At 44.1% G+C, this 20,035-nt stretch overlaps 1 protein-coding gene and 1 pseudogene across 1 annotated transcript in view; both read left to right on the forward strand.

Annotated features, from left to right (window-relative positions):
• The first annotated feature begins 3,625 nt into the window (after positions 1 to 3,625).
• SDHB (succinate dehydrogenase complex iron sulfur subunit B) overlaps positions 3,626 to 20,035 on the forward strand; it is a 34,356-nt gene continuing 17,946 nt past the window's right edge. Inside the window, exons 1-2 of the mRNA XM_060141284.1 lie at positions 3,626 to 3,781; positions 13,737 to 13,864. Of these exons, the coding sequence (XP_059997267.1) occupies positions 3,710 to 3,781; positions 13,737 to 13,864 (200 nt within the window). The 5' untranslated portion in view covers positions 3,626 to 3,709. The remainder of the gene's footprint in view (positions 3,782 to 13,736; positions 13,865 to 20,035) is intronic.
• Positions 16,319 to 17,518, forward strand: LOC132516365 (protein FAM210A-like; annotated as a pseudogene).

Consider the following 20,035-nt stretch of genomic DNA (forward strand, 5'->3'; position numbering starts at 1 on the left):
TGTGAATCGTGTCATACACCTGAAACTTATATAATATTATACATAACCTATAACCTCAATTTTTTTTTTCTTTTGGCCATGCCACGCAGCTTGCAGGATCTCAGTTCCCTGATCAGGGACTGAACCCTGGCCTTCGCAGTGAAAGTGCTGAATCCTAACCACTAGGCCACCAGGGAACTCCCTCAATGTTTTGAAAAGGTGCCTTTCAGGGACTTCCCTGGTGGTCCAATGGCTAAGACTTCACGCTCCCAATGCAGGGGGCCCAGGTTTGATCCCTGGTCAGGGAACTAGATCCTGCATGCCGCAACTAAAGATCTCCCGTGCGGCAAAGATCGTGCATGCGGCAATGAAGATCCCATGTGCTGCAACTAAGACCCAGTGCAGCCAAATAAATCAAAATAAATATTTAAAATATATATATAAAAAAATAAAAAGGTGCCTTTCTTGGACTTCCCTGGTGGCGCGGTGGTTAAGACTCCACCTGCCAATGCCGGGGACACGGGTTCGAGCGCTGGTCCGGGAAGATCCCACATGCCGTGGAGCAACTAAACCCGTATGCCACAACTACTGAGCCTGTGCTCTAGAGCCCGCGAGTCACAACTACTGAAGCCCGCGCGCCTAGAGCTCATACTCCGCAACAAGAGAAGACACCGCAACAGGAAGCCCGCGCACCGCAACGAAGAGTAGCCCCCGCTCGCCGCAACTAGAGAAAGTCCGCACACAGCAACGAAGACCCAACGCAGCCAAAAATAAAACATAAATAAATAAATTTATGAAATAAATAAAGAAAAGGAAAATAAAAACCTGCCTTTCATATGTGAAAAACAAGTGGGCAGAGAAGGAAAAACATCATCCTGGGAAACACAGGTACCTGCCAAAGTTAGCTAACTACATGAACTGCGGGAGGTGACTGAAGAGACCATGTGACTTGGAAGACAGAGGCCACACCTGCCCAAGGTAATCAAGCCCCCAGAGTTGTTACCGATCAGTGTTCTTGGCCTCCTTAATAGAAATTGATAAAAGGCCAGACAAGAAATTCAGGCAAGGCTTTATTGGGTCTCCTGCTGCAACAGTGGGGAGTGAGAACAAGTTACAGGTTCCCTTGCTGGCTCACTGAGGAGGGGTGAGCTGGGGAGGGGTGTGTCCAGGGGTCAGGCCGGAGGGCTGGCTTAGGGGGTCTGCCCTCCCCTTTGGTGGTGGTGTGCGCGGTACCCTGCTTTTGCTCCCGGCTCTTCAGAAGTGGCAGTTGGGTGTTTGGTCTTTTTGTATCTTGTTGTCCATCATTTGCCCAAACTGCACATGAATGCAGTTATTTTTAGTCCCTTATAGTTTCTTTATATTTTGTTGCTCCAGGAGCCATTTGTCCAGGTACAAGCACTGCAGAAAAAGGTCTCAGGTCCCAGGTCCCAGGTCTGAGATGAACTAAGCAGGGGTGTGGAAAAAGCAGCTGAGATGACTGAAATGGAGCCTTAAAACACAGTCACACAACCTACTGTATAGCACAGGGAACTCTACTCAATGCTCTGCGGTGATCTAAATGGGAAGGAAATCTAAAAAAAGTGTGGATATATATATATACGTATAACTGATTCGCTTTGCTGCACAGCAGAAACTAACACAACATTGTAAAGCAACTATACTCCAGTAAAAAGTAATTTAAAAAAAAACACACTCACACACACAACACTTTCATAGGACTGTTGTGGGGATTATGTAAGATGATGGATCATAACGTCTGGTACATAGCAGGTGTTCAAGAAATGGTTTCTGACACTAAATGGCTAAGCCATGAAGGGCCTGGTTCCCTTCTCACCCCTCTTTTACAGAACAGAGCTTACTGTATTGCAACTGTCCAGTTGCTTGCCTATTTGAGAGTAAATTCAGTGAGGGCAGCAACCACGCCTGGCTTGTTCACACATTGTAGCACCCCAGCTCCTGGCACATAATAGGTGCTCCATGCAGATTTTTGAACAAACGAAGGAACGAACAAACAAATGAATTGAGGCAGGAGATAGAGGGGCCCCAGGCTGAACAGTTTCTCCTCTGTGGACGGAAACTCCATAATAGCAGAAGCTCCATAAAAACAGGATGATGGAGGAGTTGGGCCCTGACCAGATAAGAGATAAAAGACCACCTATTCCTCATTCTTGGAATCAGGGAGACCTCCTCGACTACACATGTGCAGAAAGGCTCCTTGGGGGCTTCCGTGGTGGCACAGTGTTTGAGAGTCCGCCTGCCGATGAAGGGGACACGGGTTCGTGCCCCGGTCCGGGAAGGTCCCACATGCCGCAGAGCAGCTGGGCCCGTGAGCCATGGCCACTGAGCCATGGCCACTGAGCCTGCGCGTCCGGATCCTGTGCTCCGCAATGGGAGAGGCCACAACAGTGAGAGGCCCACGTACCGCAAAAAAAAAAAAAAGAAAAAAGAAAGGCTCCTTGGAGGTCAAAAAGGGAGGAGGGGGGCACCACCTCATAGTAAGTGATGTGAAGTACCCATAGGCCTCTTCACTACAATCCATCTTGGCTAAGAGATGTGCACGCACACAGGGGAGGACCCTGAGATATACCAAATACCGACTCAGAACCAGGCAAAGCAAGATGACTAATCAAAGCAAACCCGGAAGAAATGCCCCATAAAAGTGATTCAAACCAAAAGGGTGCGACTCTATGAGTCCGCCCGTGTATGTAGCCACAGGTACTGTACTCTTTTTTTTCTCCTAATAAACACTTTACTTGTTTCACTACTTTCCGTCTTTGTGGGAATTCTTTTTCTGCAAAGCTGAAGAAACAAGGCCTTGCCACTGACCAGTGGTCTAGTGGCTAGTTTTCGTGCTCTCACCGCTGCGACCTAATCTCAATCACTGGCCAGGAACTGAAACCCTCTTTCAAGCCGCTGCAAGGCGGAGGCCACCCGAGATCAGAATTAATGAATGAATGAATGACACTTCTGCCGGTCATCTTTGAAGTCCCCTCGGTTCATTCACCAACCCCCCTGATTTGCCCGCCGCTAAGGGGGTTCTCAGGATGTGGGAGTGTTGAAACCTGGACAGTCTCAGGCAAACCGCACTGTGTCTGACAGAACTCAGCGACAGAGTTGAGTGACGTGATTGACTGATAAATGTTCAGGAAGAAAGGGGTTAAAATCGGGATAAGGGGCTTCCCTGGTGGCGCAGTGGTTGAGAGTCCGCCTGCCGATGCAGGGGACACAGGTTCGTGCCCCGGTCCGAGAAGATCCCACATGCTGCGAAGCGGCTGGGCCCGTGAGCCATGGCCGCTGAGCCTGCGCGTCTGGAGCCTGTTCTCCGCAACGGGAGAGGCCACAACAGTGAGAAGCCCGCGTACCGAAAAAAAAAAAAAAAAAAAAATCGGATTAAGACTTGTATTAGATGGCTCCGCCCCATCATGCTCTTTGTCCCACCCCTTTCCACTGCCCTCCTTTTCAGACTCCGCCCCCTTCCTTGAGGAAGGTCACCTTCCAACGCGGGAAGCCAAGTGGGCATGCGCTGAGCCCACCTCAACTGCGCACGCTCTTGTTAGCTTTCTCCTCCTTCCCTCCTCCCCCTCAGAAAAACGGAAGCCGCCTCCCACTCGGTGGTTCCTGCGCGGCTAGCGGGTCCTCGGTGGATCCTGGCTCGGTGCCGCGGTGCTCGGCGGGACGCCGGCGGAGAGTGACAGGGGTTAAGGGGTGGGGCTCGACGTCAGAATCCAAGATGGCGGCGGTGGTCGCAGTCTCCTTGAGGCGCCGGTTCCCGGCCACAACCCTTGGCAGAGCCTGCCTGCAGGTGAGCTTCGGCTCTGGGGTGGGAAGGGCAGGGATGAAAGTCACAGAGATGGCTTGCAGTTGAGGGGGCGGCGGAGGAGATTGAGGGGAGCACAGGGCCAGGCCTCAGAGAGGAGGATACCAGCTCCCGTTTGCTCAGGGCTCTGATTTTGGACGGGAGCATACCTGCTGGTTATCATTCTGCACCTCTGCAGCCTGTGAGTTGGTCTGGGCGGAGAGGACTTTTTTAGACATAAGAATAAAAAAGAAGTTTAGAGAGGGGACTTGAATTGCCCAAGGTCACATGGCGAGCGAGTGACGACTGGCTTGGAAGCAGAATTCGAGTCCAAACATTTGAACGCCAAGCCCTTTTTCTGCCACCAAACCATCCCCTCTGAGAAAGAACCGCCGGAGCGTGAAGGTTGGGACTGGGAGGCGAGGCACTCCTCCGGGGTGCAAAGGTTGAGGGCTCAGTAAAGAGGGGAAGGGAGAAACGGAGGAAAATCCACTCAGCCCCCTGAGGATCTATCTGGGTTCCTTAAAGCAGCGTCATCCTCTCAGTATCCCTGTCTGTAAAGGACGTATCATAATACCGACAGAGTTTGGGCTTGGATCACAGGTACAGAGCTTGGCACTGCTCTTGTTTATATTATTGCGGGTGCATTGATACGTTTCCTCCACGCCCCTTGTATTGTCAGGAAACTACACACTTCTGATCTGCATTCTAAATGGAAACAGGTAGAAGGGGAAGGGAAACTGCCATTGCAATCTGTGTATATCAGGGACTGAGGTATTACAAATATCTTTCAAATCTTTTTTCCTCCTCTGGGCTCCTGAAAAAACCCTGTAAGGTGGGTGAGCAGGAATTCTAACTTCCTTTTTAGAGATTTGAAAACTGAGGCCCCAGAAAGAAGATTTTTTTACTTGCTCAAAAATATCGCAGCCAAGAACCAGTTGTTCCAGGACCTAAACTCAGTGTTTTGAACATAATGTGTGAAAAACTCCTAGCACAGATCTGGGCACATGGTAGGTGTACAAGAAATATTCGGTCCTCTCCTCTTCTTGCACTCCCATGAAAATATGTCTCATCGTAAGAAACTGCTCTGGCTGCACAGCACCATGCATATGGCCCATCTTCTAATGCTAGCTCTTTCCACTATGCTATACGTGAACTTAGACAAGTCATTTTACAGTCTTCCTGAGAAGGAGGCCTGAGAAAGAGGACTGCCTACCAGAACCTCAAGCTGGTGCCCTCTGAACATTAAATAGGTGATTGGTAACGACATTTTTACCAGTTCCTTTTATAGCTGCTGAGCAGGCAATTAAGTTGTGAGAACCCCCCCAATGAGAGTGAGTTCTAAAGCTCAGGTCCCTCTTCCAAGCATGAATTATAGGAAAGGCTGGTTTCATAGGTCAGTGTTGCAATTCCAAGTGAGGCCCTTGTAGGGCCTCCTGAGGGCAGAGAAAATAGAAGATTCCCACACACATGCACCCCCTTGTAGGAATATGCATTCAGACCCACAAAAGCCACCTAAAAAGTAATGAGCTTGGTGTATTAGCTCTGGGTACATTCAGGTTCCTAGGAGTCTAGGACACAGTAGGATTTCTCTTCTGAATTCCTTTTATTTAGTTTGCACCACCGAACCACAGTTCTGCCTGTATTTAACTGTAATGTATTAACTGTTGTTTGTGTTGTTGCCTCATTTCTTCGTCTAGACTCTGTATTCCTTGAAGGCAATTACCACCTACTTTCAGTTGTGTATATCATTGCTCCTAGCACTGGCAGGGCGTAGGATACCTATCTGCCAATCAGAATAATACGAGAACTGGTACGGTTGCCAATACTAAAAAGCAGAACTTATTTTCTGAGCCATGCTAGAAACTTGGCCCTCTAGTTAATCCTATGAGGTAGATTTTAATACTCCCAACCTTCTTACAAAAGAGGAAATAAAATCAGAAAGGTTAAGTAATTTGCCAAAGAACATCCAGCTACTAACTGTTAGAGCTTGGATTTGGACCCATGCCACTCACACATCTAGCTCCAAGCCTGCTCCTTAAGGAAGATTTCCTAGGGACATAACAAGCTGCCTTCAGCATGATCCAGAATTCCCCCTTCTCATCCTCCGTCCGGTTTCAGTCCAGTTGTTGATGATCTTGCTTCTTCCCTTAAATTATAAACTGTGGGTTTCATCTTATCCAAGATTTCCTACAAAGGTGCGCTAAGCCTTGAATACTCACTAGTTTTGTAGACTGAGGTAGAAATGCTTTTGAAAGACCACCCCCCCCGCTCCCACCACGTTGGTCATGGGTTTGTGGTATAAATTTCTGGACAGGCTACAAAGAAAAAAAAACTCAAATTTTTGCCCACCTCCCCACGTCCTCCTGTATATCCTCCTTTTCTGCCTGTTACTGTGGGATAGTCGGCAGCACTCCAGTGGCTGCCCTTCAGTCATGCTCTCTGTCCCACTGCTTATTCAAAGAAAGCTCTCCAGGGTTTCCCTGGCAGCTCAGTGGTTAAGAATCTCCTGCCAATGCAAGGGACCTGGGTTCGAGCCTTGGCCTGGGAAGATCCCATATGCCCCGGAGCAACTAAGCCCGTGCGCCACAACTACTGAGCCCACTTGCCACAACTGCTGAAGCGTGTGCACCTAGAGCCCATGCTCTGCAGCAAGAGAAGCCACGACAGTGAGAAGTCCGTGCACTGCAATGAAGAGTAGCCCCAGCTCACCACAACTGGAGAAAGCCCACGTGCAGCAACAAAGACCCAACACAGCCAAAAATAAAAAATAAAATAAATAAATAAATTTATTTTTTAAAAAAAAAAGATAGCTCTCCATGAGAATTCCCTGGCCGTCCAGTGGTTAAGACTCCACGCTTCCATTGCAGGGGTCATGGGTTCAATCCCTGGTCAGGGAACTAAGACCCTACAAGATTTGTATGTGAAAAAATAAAGAGGCAAAGATAGCTCTCCAGAAAGTCTCCCCTCTCCCCTGCCTTATCAGGTTTTCCTTCTCTGTTGGATCAGCAGCAGCAGCACACAGCATGGTGTAATTTCTTCCGTCTTAAAAAAAAAAAACAAAGAAAAGCTGGATCCAGCCACCACCCCAGTTCTCCACTCATCTTTATAGAAAAATGTCTCAAGAGGTGTCTAAACTCGCTGACCACAGTTCATCTCCCCACATCTTCCCATGAACCTATTCCAGTCAGACTTTTCACGCTTACCACTTCACGGAAAGTACTTGGGTCAGGGTCACCAGTGACCTTGGCTTTATTAAATCCAGTGTCAGTCCTCAGTTCTCATGGTACTTTGCTCTCTGAAGCATATTGTTCACTCCCTCCTCAAAACACTTTTTTTGGCCTGACTCCCAGGACATCCCAGGCTTCAGGTTTTCCCCCTTGCACGTTGGCAGTTCTTTCTGTCTCCCTTTGCTGATTTCTCCTTTTTGCCCCAAATTCTAAATGCTGTGGCTCAGTCCTTAGGCCTAGTCTTTATAGACACTCCTTTGGGCTTTAGATACCTCCTAAACTTATGTCTCCAGCCCAGACTTCACCCCAAATCTTCAGATTCAGATGGCCACCCAACTATATTCTCAAAATCTCCTCATGGATATTTAATAAACTTTGCTTGCCTAAAACCAAAATCCTGCCACACACACCAACTTTCCCTCCCATCGCAGTTGATGGCAACTTCATCCTTCACGTGGCTTGGGCCAAAAGCTTTGGAGTCATCCTTACTCTTTGCCTCACTCCCAATCTGTAAGCAAATCTGTCAGTTCCTTCTTAAAGTGTATTTAAAAACTAACTGCTTTTCACCATTTCCACAGCCACCAGCCTCGTTCAAGCCATCATCATCTCTTAGCTGATTATCGCAGTTACTTCCTGCTTTTCTTGCTTTCATCTTTGCACCTCTACAGTTGGTTCTCAAAACAGGAGACAACATGATCCTTTCAAAACTTGTCTTTGTCACTCCTCTTCTCAAAACCTTCCAGTAGTTTCCCATCTTACTTGGGGTAGAAGCAAAAGTCCTTCCAAGGCCCTGCGTGGTCTGGTTCTTCCATTAACGTCCTGATTTTCTCTCCTGTTCCTGTCCCTCTCACTCACTCCATTCTCAGCTACCACCGGCGCCTCGTTTCTCCTCAGACACATTCCCACCTGAAGATCTTTGTGCTCCGTGCTCCCTCTGCATTCTGTGCTCTTCCCCTAGATTTATGTGTGGCTTGCTTACTCACCTCCTTTGGGTCTTTGCTCAAGTGTCAGCTTTTCAGTGAAGTCTTCCCTGGCCACCCCATTAAGAGTTGTCTCCAGGATCCCTGTTCCCCTTCTACCCCTCCCTCCACCTCCATCATGGCATTTATCACCACCTGACAAACTATAGGTTTTATTTGTGTGCGTCTCCTCTAATCACTGGGTAAGCTGCACAGGACTGGGATGTATGTCTGTTTGGTCCTTGATTCCCCCAAAGCCCAGAACAGTCCCTGGAGCATAGTAGTTGAACAAATAAGTGAATGACTATATCTGGACCAACTACCGCCTAAAATCTTGCTGATTATATAAGTAGAGTAAAAACTTTTGCTCTGTGGATCTTTTGGGGGAGAGGAATTATCTTTTTGTGCTGTTCTGTTTTGGATTTGCATTTTCACCACTATATAGCAGCTAAAAGGTTGGACTTTGGAGTCAGATGACCTGTGTTTGAATACTGGCTCTTCTGTTATATGACCTTATTCTCATTTTTTAATTAAGAATAAAAAACTTTCCCCATAGAGATGTTGTAAAGATTAGACATAATTTAGTATGACATCTGGCACGTGGTAAGGGCTGAGTGATGAAAGCTATTATTATTACTTTCTACTACATAGACGCCTACAGAACAAATTTTTAGATTTCTTTGTTTGGGGAATGTTGTTTTAATCACAGCTCCCATAATCCTGTGGATTAACTCTTAGTTCAGCCCTCAAGATGAACAAAGTTCCATCACTTTTAGAACCACAACCTGCCCTGGCCATTTTGATTTCAGTATCTTCTCTCTTCATTCCTTTTAGCCTCCCCTTACCCCACCAAATGTTGTATAAAATACGTTGTATACAAAACTCAAAATGAATTTAAATTGTTTTGGAAAAAAATTAGTGACACTTTGGGGTACCCCAAAACTTATGTTGGGCTTTATCGCCTTCAGATATTCTGTTGTGTGGGGTTTTTGTTTGTTTGTTTTAATTTTTTTGGCTACATTGGGTCTTCGTTGCTGAACGCAGGCTTTCTCTGGTTGTGGCAAGCGGGGGCTACTCTTTGTAGCGGTGCGCGGGCTTCTCATTGCGGTGGCTTCTCTTGTTGCGGAGCACGGGCTCTAGGCGCATGGGCTTGTTGTGGCTCGTGGGCTAAGTAGTTGTGGCTCGCGGGCTCTAGAGTGCGGGCCCAGTAGTTGTGGTTCACGGGCTTAGTTGTTCTGTGGCATGTGGGATCTTCCCAGACCAGGGCTCGAACCTGTGTCCCCTGTATTGGCAGGCAGATTCTTAACGGCTGCGCCACCAGGGAAGCCCCCCTGTATATTTTTTAAAGGCATTTTATCCCTTTCCCCCTACTACCTGCCTCAGGCATAGCAGCCGCCCACTCTGGGAAACACTTTAGCAGTTTCTTAAAAAGTTAAACATATAACTACCATACAACCCAGCAGTTACACTCCTGGGCATTTATCCTAGAGAAATGGAGACTTATGTTCACACAGAAACTTGTCCACAAATGTTCATTAAACTTTATTCATGTTAGCCCAAACCTGGAAACAACCTGCATATCCTTCAGTGGGTGAATGACTTAACAAACTGAGGTGCATCAGACCATGGAACGAACACTACGTGGTAATAAAAAGAAATGACTGTTGAGGCACATAACTTGGCTGAGTCTCTAGAGAGTTATGCTGAATGGAAAAAAAGCCAGTCTCCCAAAATTACATATGAGATGATTACATTATATAACATTCCTAAAATGACAAAATTACAGAAATGTAACAGATTAGTGATTGCTAGGGGTGAAGGAGTAGGAATGGGAGGCCTGAGGGGCATGGCTGTGGCTGTAACAGAGCGGATCTTTGCCGGGCTGGAAATAATGTTCTGTGCCTGGACTGTATCCGTGGTAATACTCTGGTTATGATACTGTGCTGTAGTTTTGTACAGTGTTACCACTGGGGGAAATTGAGTGAAGAGGACACGGGATCTCAGTAGTATTTCTTATAAATGCATGTGATTCTACAGTTATTTCCAAATGAGAAGTGTAATTTAAAAAACTAACAAATCTATGGATATATGCAACAATGTGAATGAGTCTCAGAGCATCGTGTTGAGTAAAAGAAGCTAGACTCAAGATGTATTGTCACATGGCATGTATATGAAATTCTATAAGAGGCAAATCTGTAGTGATAGAAAGCCGATCAATTGTCGGGGTAGGGAGAGAGTGCTGACTGCAAAGAAACACTAGAGAACTTTCTGAATGGAAATATTCTGTCATAATTGTGGTAGAAGTTATATAACTTTATCAAAACTCATCAAATTATACACTTAAAATTAGTGAATTTTATTGTAATGAATATACCTCATTAAATCTAACAAAAACAAAAAAGGGGGTGTGTTAAGTAAGCAAAAGCGTCTGGAGCTAATATCTTCAAGAGGGAATTCCCTGGTGGTCCAGTGATTAGGACTCCACGCTTTCACTGCCGAGGTTGCAGGTTCCGGGCAACTAAGATCCCGAAAGCCATGCAGCGCGGCCAAAAAAAAATAATAATGATGTCTTCAGGAATCTTTTCACTTCCTCCACTTCCTCTTAAACACCACAAGGTGGCATTAGCCAAACGTTCCTGTCATTTCACATTGGAGCCCCTAGTGAAGAGTGTTCATTTGTAGAAATGACTTTCCTTTTATTAAGGATCTTAGCCAGCTTGGTGATAAGATAAAATACAACTTTCATTCTCACCTTCACTTTCATTTTCTTCATATATTCTCTTCTTTTATGCTGAGAGCTGATATTTTAGCTTCACTTAATTTGGGGCGGCTTTTGCCAGCAAGTAATAAACTTGTATTTCTTGTAATTACTCAGTTAACCTTAAGAGTTTTTACTTTCTTTAACAGTGTGTTTCTTGTAATTACTCAGTTAACCTTAAGAGTTTTTACTTTCTTTAACAGTGTGTAAGAGAAATAGCTGGCCTGGAATACCATCTGAATATTTCTGTCTTCAACTTATAAGTGCTCTTTGGACTGGCAGGATCCCTTATCACCATAGTGGAAGCTCAGCAGGACTTGTTGAGACCTTGTTTCATCTGCCTAAATGCAAAAGGGCTTCAAGGACTATGGGATGGGGGCAGCTTAGCATTACAGTTAAGTCCCTTACATACGAACAAGTTCCGTTCGAGAGCGCGTTCGTAAGTCCGGTTTGTTCATAAGTCCAACAAAGTTAGCCTAGGTACCCAACTAACACAATCGGCTATATTGTTCTGTAATAGGTTTGTAATACTTTTCACACAAATAATACATAAAAAAAACACAAAAGATGAAGACATTTTTAATCTTACAGTACAGTACCTTAAAAGTACAGTAGTACAGTATAACAGCTGGCGTACAGGGGCTGGCATCGAGTGAACAGACAAGAATTACTGACAGGAGGAGGGAGAGGAGGTGGGAGATGGTTCCTTGCTGGAACCAGATGCACGTTCGCACCTTTGAAAGTTTGTAACTTGAAGGTTCTTATGTAGGGGACCTACTGTATACAGTAAGTGGTTAGGACTCCGTGCTTTCACTGCCGAGGACCGGCATTCAATCCCTAGTCGGGGAACTAAGATCCCACAAGCCACACAGCACAGCCAGAAAATAAAGTAAAAAAATAAAATTGTATTAAAAATTTTTAATTAAATTTAAAAAATTGATAGACTGAGTAATGCACATTACCCTCCCTAACATGGGTGAGCCTTATCCAATCAATTGAAGGCCTCAGTAGAACAAAAGGCTGACCCTCCTTCGAATAAGAGGAAGTTCCTCCTGCCTGACTGCTTTCAAACTAAGACACTGATTTTTTTTTCTTGCCTTTGGACTTGAAATAACGACTCTTCCTGGGTCTTGAGCCTGCTGGCCTTTGGACTAGAACTATACCATTGGCTCTCCAGCTCGCCACCTGCAGATCTTGAGACTTGTTATCCCCTGTAATCACGTGAGCCAATTCCTTATAGTAAATCTCTTTTCCTATATGTGTATATATATGTATACACCATTGGTTCTGTTTCTCTGGAGAACCCTAACTAATACACCTGCCCTTAAGGAGTTAAGACGTAAAGAGAAGAAAACGGCACCAAGAAGAGACCTGAGAATGTTCACAAATGAATAGTATAGTGTTTAGGAGCATGGGTTCTGGAGACAGACAGACCTGGATTCCAATCCTGGCTCCACTCACCAGCTCTGTAATCATGGGCCCATCACTTGATCTCAGAGCCTCATTTTTCTCACCTTTAAAATGAAGATTCAATGGAGTAATTAATATAAAGCATTTAATTTGGTGCCAGGCAATAATAGTGGTTTTTTTAATGAGTATAAACTTAAATATAAAACTTTTTTTTGAGCAACAGCACCCTTTTTGCAAATATGTTTTTATGGGGAGGCTGTTCTGGCTGAAGGAGTGAGAGAAGTCAGGCCTACCCTCTTAACCTTATCCTATCCCGGCAGCCCTTGGGTGGCACTCTAGGATTCCTTGGCTCGCTGTGTGAAACCCACTGGCAGGGACTGTAAGTGCCCAGGAGATGGAACAGAATCATCAGAGAGAGCAGGTCTCAGCTGTTTGTTAGTTCCCTAAATTTATTTTAAGATACAATATTCTTTATCTTGTTTCCTGCCATAATGCTATGGATGGAATGTTTGTGTTCCTCCAAAATTCATATGTGGAAGCCCTAATCCCCACTGTGGTGGTATTTGAAAATGGGGCCTATGAGAGGGGATTAGGGTTAAATTAGGTTATGAGGGTAGGACCTGTATGATGGGATTAATGCCTTTATAAAAAAGAGGAAAAGACATGAGATCCCTTTCCAACATGTGAAGATAGAGCAGGAATGTAGCTCTCTGCAAACCAAGAAGGTCCTCACTAGACATCAGATCTGCTGACACCTTGATTTTGGGCTTCCCAGCCTCCAAAACTGTGAGAAGTAAATGATTGTTGTTTAAACCACCCAGTCTTCGGATTTTTTTTACAATGGCCCAGACTAAAACACCTAATCTAAAAACACCAGCATCTCATTTTGACAACTGCAGTGGCTTTCTAACTGGTTTCCCCAGATGTCATGTGACAGTTCTTCCTTTGTAAGCCAGTGATGTTCTTCTCAAAAAGAAAAATGATTGTGTCACCCACCTGATAAATTTTTATTAGCTTCTTATTGCTTTTAGGATAAAATCAAAACTTACAAGTCTTTCTTAACTTCCTTGAGTCTGCCACTCTTCCATCCCTTGTCAAGTCACCCTGCTTTACAGTGGACTTCTCTCTCTGTCCTCACAGGTGCCTGTGCTCTCCCCCACCCGGACCTCTACATGTGTTGTTCCTAGGTTTATAACACCCTGTTCTCCTTCCCCTTCATCCCTATACATCAAGCCTCAGCTTAAGTATCATTTATAGAGCCTTCCCTGACCACTTAGACTAGTGCAAGTCTCTGCTGCATTCTTCCCTCTCTACACTTTATTGTGAATATTTCATTTCTTGTTCACTACAAAGTAGATTCTATAAGGGCAAGGGCTATGTCTGTTTTATTAAGCACCATTTCACCAGCCCCCAGCACCATGTCTGGCATATTACAGGTACTTAGTATTGTGCGTTGGATATTGGATGACTGCCTATTCCAAGACTGTGTCAGTAATGTGTGGGTTTGTATCCAGTATTGCAGTTTATAGTGGCAGCTAAATGAAGGATTTATCTTGCATTTTTAATGATTTTTTTTTCCTTCTTGTGAACTTTTTAAATTTCAGGCCTGCCGTGGGGCCCAGACAGCTGCAGCCACAGCTCCCCGAATCAAGAAATTTGCCATCTATCGATGGGACCCAGACAAGACTGGAGATAAACCTCATATGCAAACTTACGAAATTGATTTGAATAAGTGAGTATCTCTCTGAAAGCTAGGTATTTGATAAATGAAGGTGAGCTCTTGATCTATTTCAGGGACATGCTTTTCCCATCCTTGGAAGGTTTAAAAACAGATTATCCAATGGCTCTGGAATTTATCATCTATTTTACCTTGTTTTTAAAACAAGGTAGATACCTGATTGAAAAACATAATACCAAGAAGAACAACTTTTACAAAATTCGTTTCCTTCCTGCAAATCAAAGCATAACAGTTTCTAGGAATACTGACAGAGATGGCATTATGCATAGTATCTGAAGTCATTAACACACTAGCAATTTAAAAATACTCAATGTTTTTATGTTAATTTATGTATATGGACCTGTGTATTCTATAACAGTGATAAGCAGTGTAAACTTGGCTGGAATGGTGATAGGCCAAGATAGGGGTGTGGTTTAAATATTAAAAATGATCCATACTTATGTATTAGCTTTCTGTTTCTGTCGTAATAATTGCCGCAAACTTAGTGGCTTAAAACAACATAGATTTATTATCTTATAGTTCTGTAGGTTAGAAGTCTGGTAAAGTTTTCGTGACTAAAATCAAGGTGTCAGCAGGCTGTGTTCCTTTCTGGAGACTAGAGAATCCGTTTTCTGCTCCTTCGAGCTGTTGGCAGAATTTAGTTCCTTATGGTTGTAAGACCGAGGTCCCTGTTTTCTTGTTGGCTAAAAGCTGAGAGCCATTCCCAGTTTTTAGAGAAACTGTATTCCTTGGCTCATAGTGCACATCTTCAAAGCCAGCAACAGCACGTTGAGTCCTTCACATTACCACTCCTGAACCACTCCTCTTCCATCTTTAAAGACTCTCCACAGGTAGCCAAAAGGAAAGAAGAATCTAGTGGGCTGGGCTCTAGCTTCCCACCACTCCACATCTCCACCTCCCAAGTAGAACCAGCGCTGTTTTGTTTTATGATCTGTTTTATTTGTAAATGAATAAGTATTTCTTTTGAACAAAAGCTTCCATGGCACCAAAAAAATTGTTTGAAAACCACAGGTACTTTCAATGCTTTTTTTAAACTATCAACACACAAACTCTTTTAATAAGATAGAGTTAATTGATATATAATCTTCTTCTCAGACAAAATTATCAAATATTCAGCAACCAAAAATTATTAATAAAATTCAAAGAAAGGGAAATTGTACAGGCCACATTTTCTGACCATAATACAATAAAACTAAAAATTCATATTAAGAACAAAAAAACCCTAATTACTTGGAAATTTAAAGCACTCTTTTAAATAACTACTTGATTAAGGAATAATAAAAATATTATTATCAGATACTTAGAAAATAAAAACATTGCAAATTAAAACTACAGAATGTGATTAAAACTGGAAGAGTTAAATTCATAACTCTGTTCTTAACGATAAAATTTAAAGTGATTGCGTTTACTTCCAGTAATGGCAGAATAGTTTCCCTCATACTAACCCTTCAACAAATAATAACTGTACACTCTGGTTTATAAGATAAATATAAGAAGCAATGACCTGAAGGCACAGGAGAGTGACCAAAGCAGGCAGACACTGGAAGGGAGTTGACACTTGGAAGTATAGGGTGTTGCTTGGATAAATAAACGGTTTTTGCATGTTTTTTTTACCTGAGGGCAAGCCCCGGTTGATGTGGGAGTGCAAGGGCTAAAACTCGATTTAAAAAAATCACAGTCTAGGGACTTCCCTGGTGGTGCAGTGGTTAAGAATCCGCCTGCCAATGCAGGGGACGTGGTTTCGAGCCCTGTTCCAGGAAGATCCCACATGCCACAGGGCAACGAAGCCTGTGCGCCGTAACTACTGAGCCTGCGCTCTAGAGCCTGCGAGCCACAACTACTGAAGCCCACAAGAGAAGCCACCGCAGTGAGAAGCCTGCACACCGCAACAAGGAGTAGCCCGCGCACCACAACAAGGAGTAGCCCCCGCTCACCGCAACTAGAGAAAGACCACGCGAAGCAACGAAGACCCGATGCAGCCGAAAATAAATTTATTAAAAACAAAGACAAGAAAACCCCACAGTCTTAGTGTGGTCACTAGCTTGAATAACCAGATGATATACTTGGAAGCTACCATAGCACCAGAAAATGAGGGGGAAATCCTGGAAAGAAGTACAGAGGGGGAGCCCCAAATTCTATTTATGAACTGTGCCCAGATCTTGAGTTCAGCCATACTAATTGTTGCTTTAAAAAAAAATCAGGCCGTACTGAGGGCACCGGCAAGAGCGGGTGCGAGCGGGTGGCTGGTGGAGCTGGTGTGTCAGGTGGGCGGGCCGGAAGCTGAGTCGCCTGAGCCCGCAGCTTCCAGCACCCTGACCCACGCTCGGCTTGTCACTCTGGAGGGACGATGGAGGGGCTGGGAGCAGCCACACAGCGGGGAGCGGCGGCAGCGGCCTCAGGTCCTGAGTCTCTATGGAAGCTGAAATCCATCAATCTCCGTTCTTCAAAATGCAATGAAATGTACCAAAGACTGTATTCCGACTGGCATGTAGGACATGCATGGAACCAGATAAAGCTGGTCTTTGGGGACACTGTCAAAACATAAAGGAGCCATTACTTTTATATACGTCGGAATCCAGAGTGGTTTGGGTACCGGGCCCTCGGAAACGATGGCTGCACTTACCTGCTGCCCCGTGTGCTGCAAAGGAAAGGAAGCCATTCATTGCTCATACACGCCAACCAGGCGTCCTTCACCATAAACAGTGGGAGCAGGATATCTTATCCAAGAGGGTTCTGTCATCCAGTGCTACATCCCCAGGAACTCCCTCCAAAAAAAAGGAAGAACCTGATCCTTTACAAGACAGATCAGTTAGTCCTTAGCAACGATTTAAGACAACATTTAGGGCTTCCCTGGTGGCCCAGTGGTTAAGAATCCACCTGCCAATGCAGGGGACAAAGTTTCAAGCCCTGGTCCGGGAAGATTCCACATGCTGCGGAGCAACTAAGCCCGTGCACCACAACTACTAAGCCTGTGCCCTAGAGCCCGCGAGCCATAACTACTGAGCCCACGTGCCACAACAACTGAAGCCTGTGCGCCTAGAGCCCATGCTCCACAACAAAGAGAAGCCACCACAGTGAGAAGCCGGCGCACCGCAACAAAGAGTAGCCCTCTCTCACTGCAACTAGAGAAAGCCCGCGCACAGCAACAAAGACCCAACACAGCCAAAAATAAAATAAATAAAAATAAATAAATTTATTTTTTAAAAAAAGAAAACATTTAGATAATATGGGAAAGTTTTGATTCCAGTGCATCTAATAACTTCCGGTGTTTGGTTTGGAATGTTTTATTATGCAGCCATAAAAGGAGTGAATGTCGTTCCTTTTCTAGAACTTACTGGGTTACCTGACAGCGTAGTAAACATTCTGAAAAATTCCCAGAGTGGAAATGCACTAACAGCATATGCCCTGTTGAAGATTGCAGTGCCTACGCAGTACACTGTGACCCTGGGGGGGACCTCCTTCACTGTGAAGTATCTGCGCGGCCGCGGCTACATGTCGACGCCACCTCCTGTGAAGGAGTATCCGCAAGACAGGATGGAGGAGACAAAAGAGCTCCTCACAGAGAAGCTGGAGGAGACAAAGGACAGGCTCAGTGAAAAACTGCAAGAGACCAAAGGAAAGGCTTCTTTTAAGAAAAAAGTGGAATAGGGTGCCTTATATACCAGGTTATAGACAGTTCCTGCACTTTAACCCTTGGAGACTATGGACAAAGGTACATGCTCTTGATTATTTTTTTGGTTAGCAGCCTAAATATAGCAGTTCTTTGAGGGTTAAAGAACTAAGATAACTTTTTAAAGTTAAACATCACTAGAAAAATCAGTGTTTTTTGAAAAGAAAAAATGAATCCAGTATAAGAATTTCACATCTGTAGCAGCGTGAAGCAGTCATCCATGTCTTCAGTCATCCTTGCTTTGTGTTTAGATGCAGCTGCTCTCTCCTTGAATAGCTGATGCAGCCCTCCACAGATTTAACTCTAGATCTTCATCTTTGTTATTCATTGAGGTTTTAACTATACTCAGTTCTCAATGTGGAGACAAACTGTTATCATCAGAACTGCTTGTGAATAAGAGGATATTTAGTCTTTCTATAAAGACAGTATATAACGGTTACATACCAGTTAAAATGTAGACTTCATATGAAGAAAGCTGAATGAAAATTGGGTCATGTATATGTAAATAAGATGTATTGGTTATATGTAAATGAAAAATTGACCCTTTAAAAATGATTTTTACCTGAAGCTTGCCAGAATCAAATTCTTTAAGCAAATCTGTGCAGCGTAGCACTTTCTCACCCAGAACGTAAAACTGTTATTCCTGCGTCATGTCCTCTCCAACTGATCTCTCAGAGGAAAAGGGAAAATCATCACACCTTAAGTTTATGGTGGAGATCAGACACCCTTAGCAGTGCCTGGAGCTTGTGGTTCTCAGCAGTGCAGGTTTGGGAGGATGGGACCTGCGTGTCCCTGCCACCTGGTCTCCACCAGCCAGAGTCGGTCTTGATTCCATTTTGGAGTAAAATTTTAAGATTGTAGCCGCTGTTTTCCTCTTGCATTGAAACATCCTTACTTGAGCATTTTACTTGAATTTTCTAAAGAGCAAAGCTATCATTAAAACCTGCTTGGAATGAAATTCAGTCATGTCCGATGTGAAAGTTGCCGCAGTTTGTGTGGGTGTGTTTGAGGATGTGTTTGTGTGTTTCCTCTTGCTCTGCCTTTACTTCAGTTCTAACCTTTGAATTGAAAGAGGGAACGGGCCTCTTTCTAGACTGTCTTTGTTATGGGTGATCTGATAAGGCAAGAGAATGCCAGAAATAGTCCCACAGGCATCACTGCTGTGAGGCCGGGTTTTCGTATTAAATACTGAGTTTGGCCAAATTTTGAGAATACTTTAAAGGGAAAATAATGTTTACATTTGATACGTCTAATCATTATATTGGCTGTGCTGTGGTTGGACTCTTCTTTGTGGGGGTGGGTGGAGTGGTGAGGGGGCAGGGCTCACTCTGCCACATGCAGGCCTGATAAGGCAGGATGGTTTGTCTCCTGATACAGATCGAACGTGTGATTTCAAATTGACAGCACATTTTCAAATCCAAAAACAGTGAACATGTTTTAGCTTGTTTATTAAATAATTCACATTTTTGAGTATATTAAATGCTAAGATAGATATGAACGAATTTGTTTATGTTTAACCACTGAGACTGCCTGGTTTAAAATCATGTGTTATATGAAATTTACTTTTCACGTTGCATAGGGCGTGTTTTCCAATGAGGATAAATTGTGGGTTTTAGAAGCACTAATAATCCTGAGTTTCCACCTTTGGTTCAGCCCATTTGAGATTTGTTGCCATCCAGTTTCATAATTGTGTTGTGTTTGTCCAGTTACAGAAAGTGAGGCGCTGGGGAGTGCTTTGAAATTCTCTAGTGAAACATTCTCTGAAGGTGTTAAAAAAAAAAAAAAATCACTCTTCTGAGAAGCGTGATACAGTCCAGGGTTACTACAGCATGTTACTCATAAGGTCCAGCATACAACCCAAAATTACTAATCATACAAAGAAACAGTGAAAAGTGAAAAGACAATCAGTGGAGACCAGCCTTGAAGCAACCCAGTTGTGGGAACTAGCAGAAAGGATTTTAAGCAATTATAATTGTGTTCATGGATAAAGGGAGATACGCTCATGATGGGATAGGAAATCTCAGCAGAGAGTTAGAAACTATTGATAATTAAAAAGGACCAATGGAAAATCTGGAACTGAAAAATACAATATCTGAAATAGAAAATTCACTGGATAGGCTTAACAGCAGGTTGGAAATGACAGTAGGAAGATTTGGTGAACCTGAAAGTAAATTACTAGGAAGTGTCTATTCTTAAGACAAAAAGGAAAAAAAGATTTTTTAAAAAGAACCTCATTGATCCATGAAACAGTATCAGAAGGTCTAACACACGTGTAATTGGGAGTCCCAGAAGGAGTGGAGTGGGAGAATGGGCAAAAAATATATTTGAAAAGGTAATGGCCAAGAATTCTCAAACTTGTGAAAAACATAATTTACATATTCAAGAATCTTAGTGAGGGCTTCCCTGGTGGTGCAGTGGTTAGGAATCCGCCTGCCAGTGCAGGGGACATGGGTTCGAGCCCTGGTCCAGGAAGATCCCACATGCTGCGGAGCAAC

This window comes from Lagenorhynchus albirostris, chromosome 2 (assembly GCF_949774975.1).
Source record: "Lagenorhynchus albirostris chromosome 2, mLagAlb1.1, whole genome shotgun sequence".
NCBI classification, from domain to species: Eukaryota; Metazoa; Chordata; class Mammalia; order Artiodactyla; family Delphinidae; genus Lagenorhynchus; species Lagenorhynchus albirostris.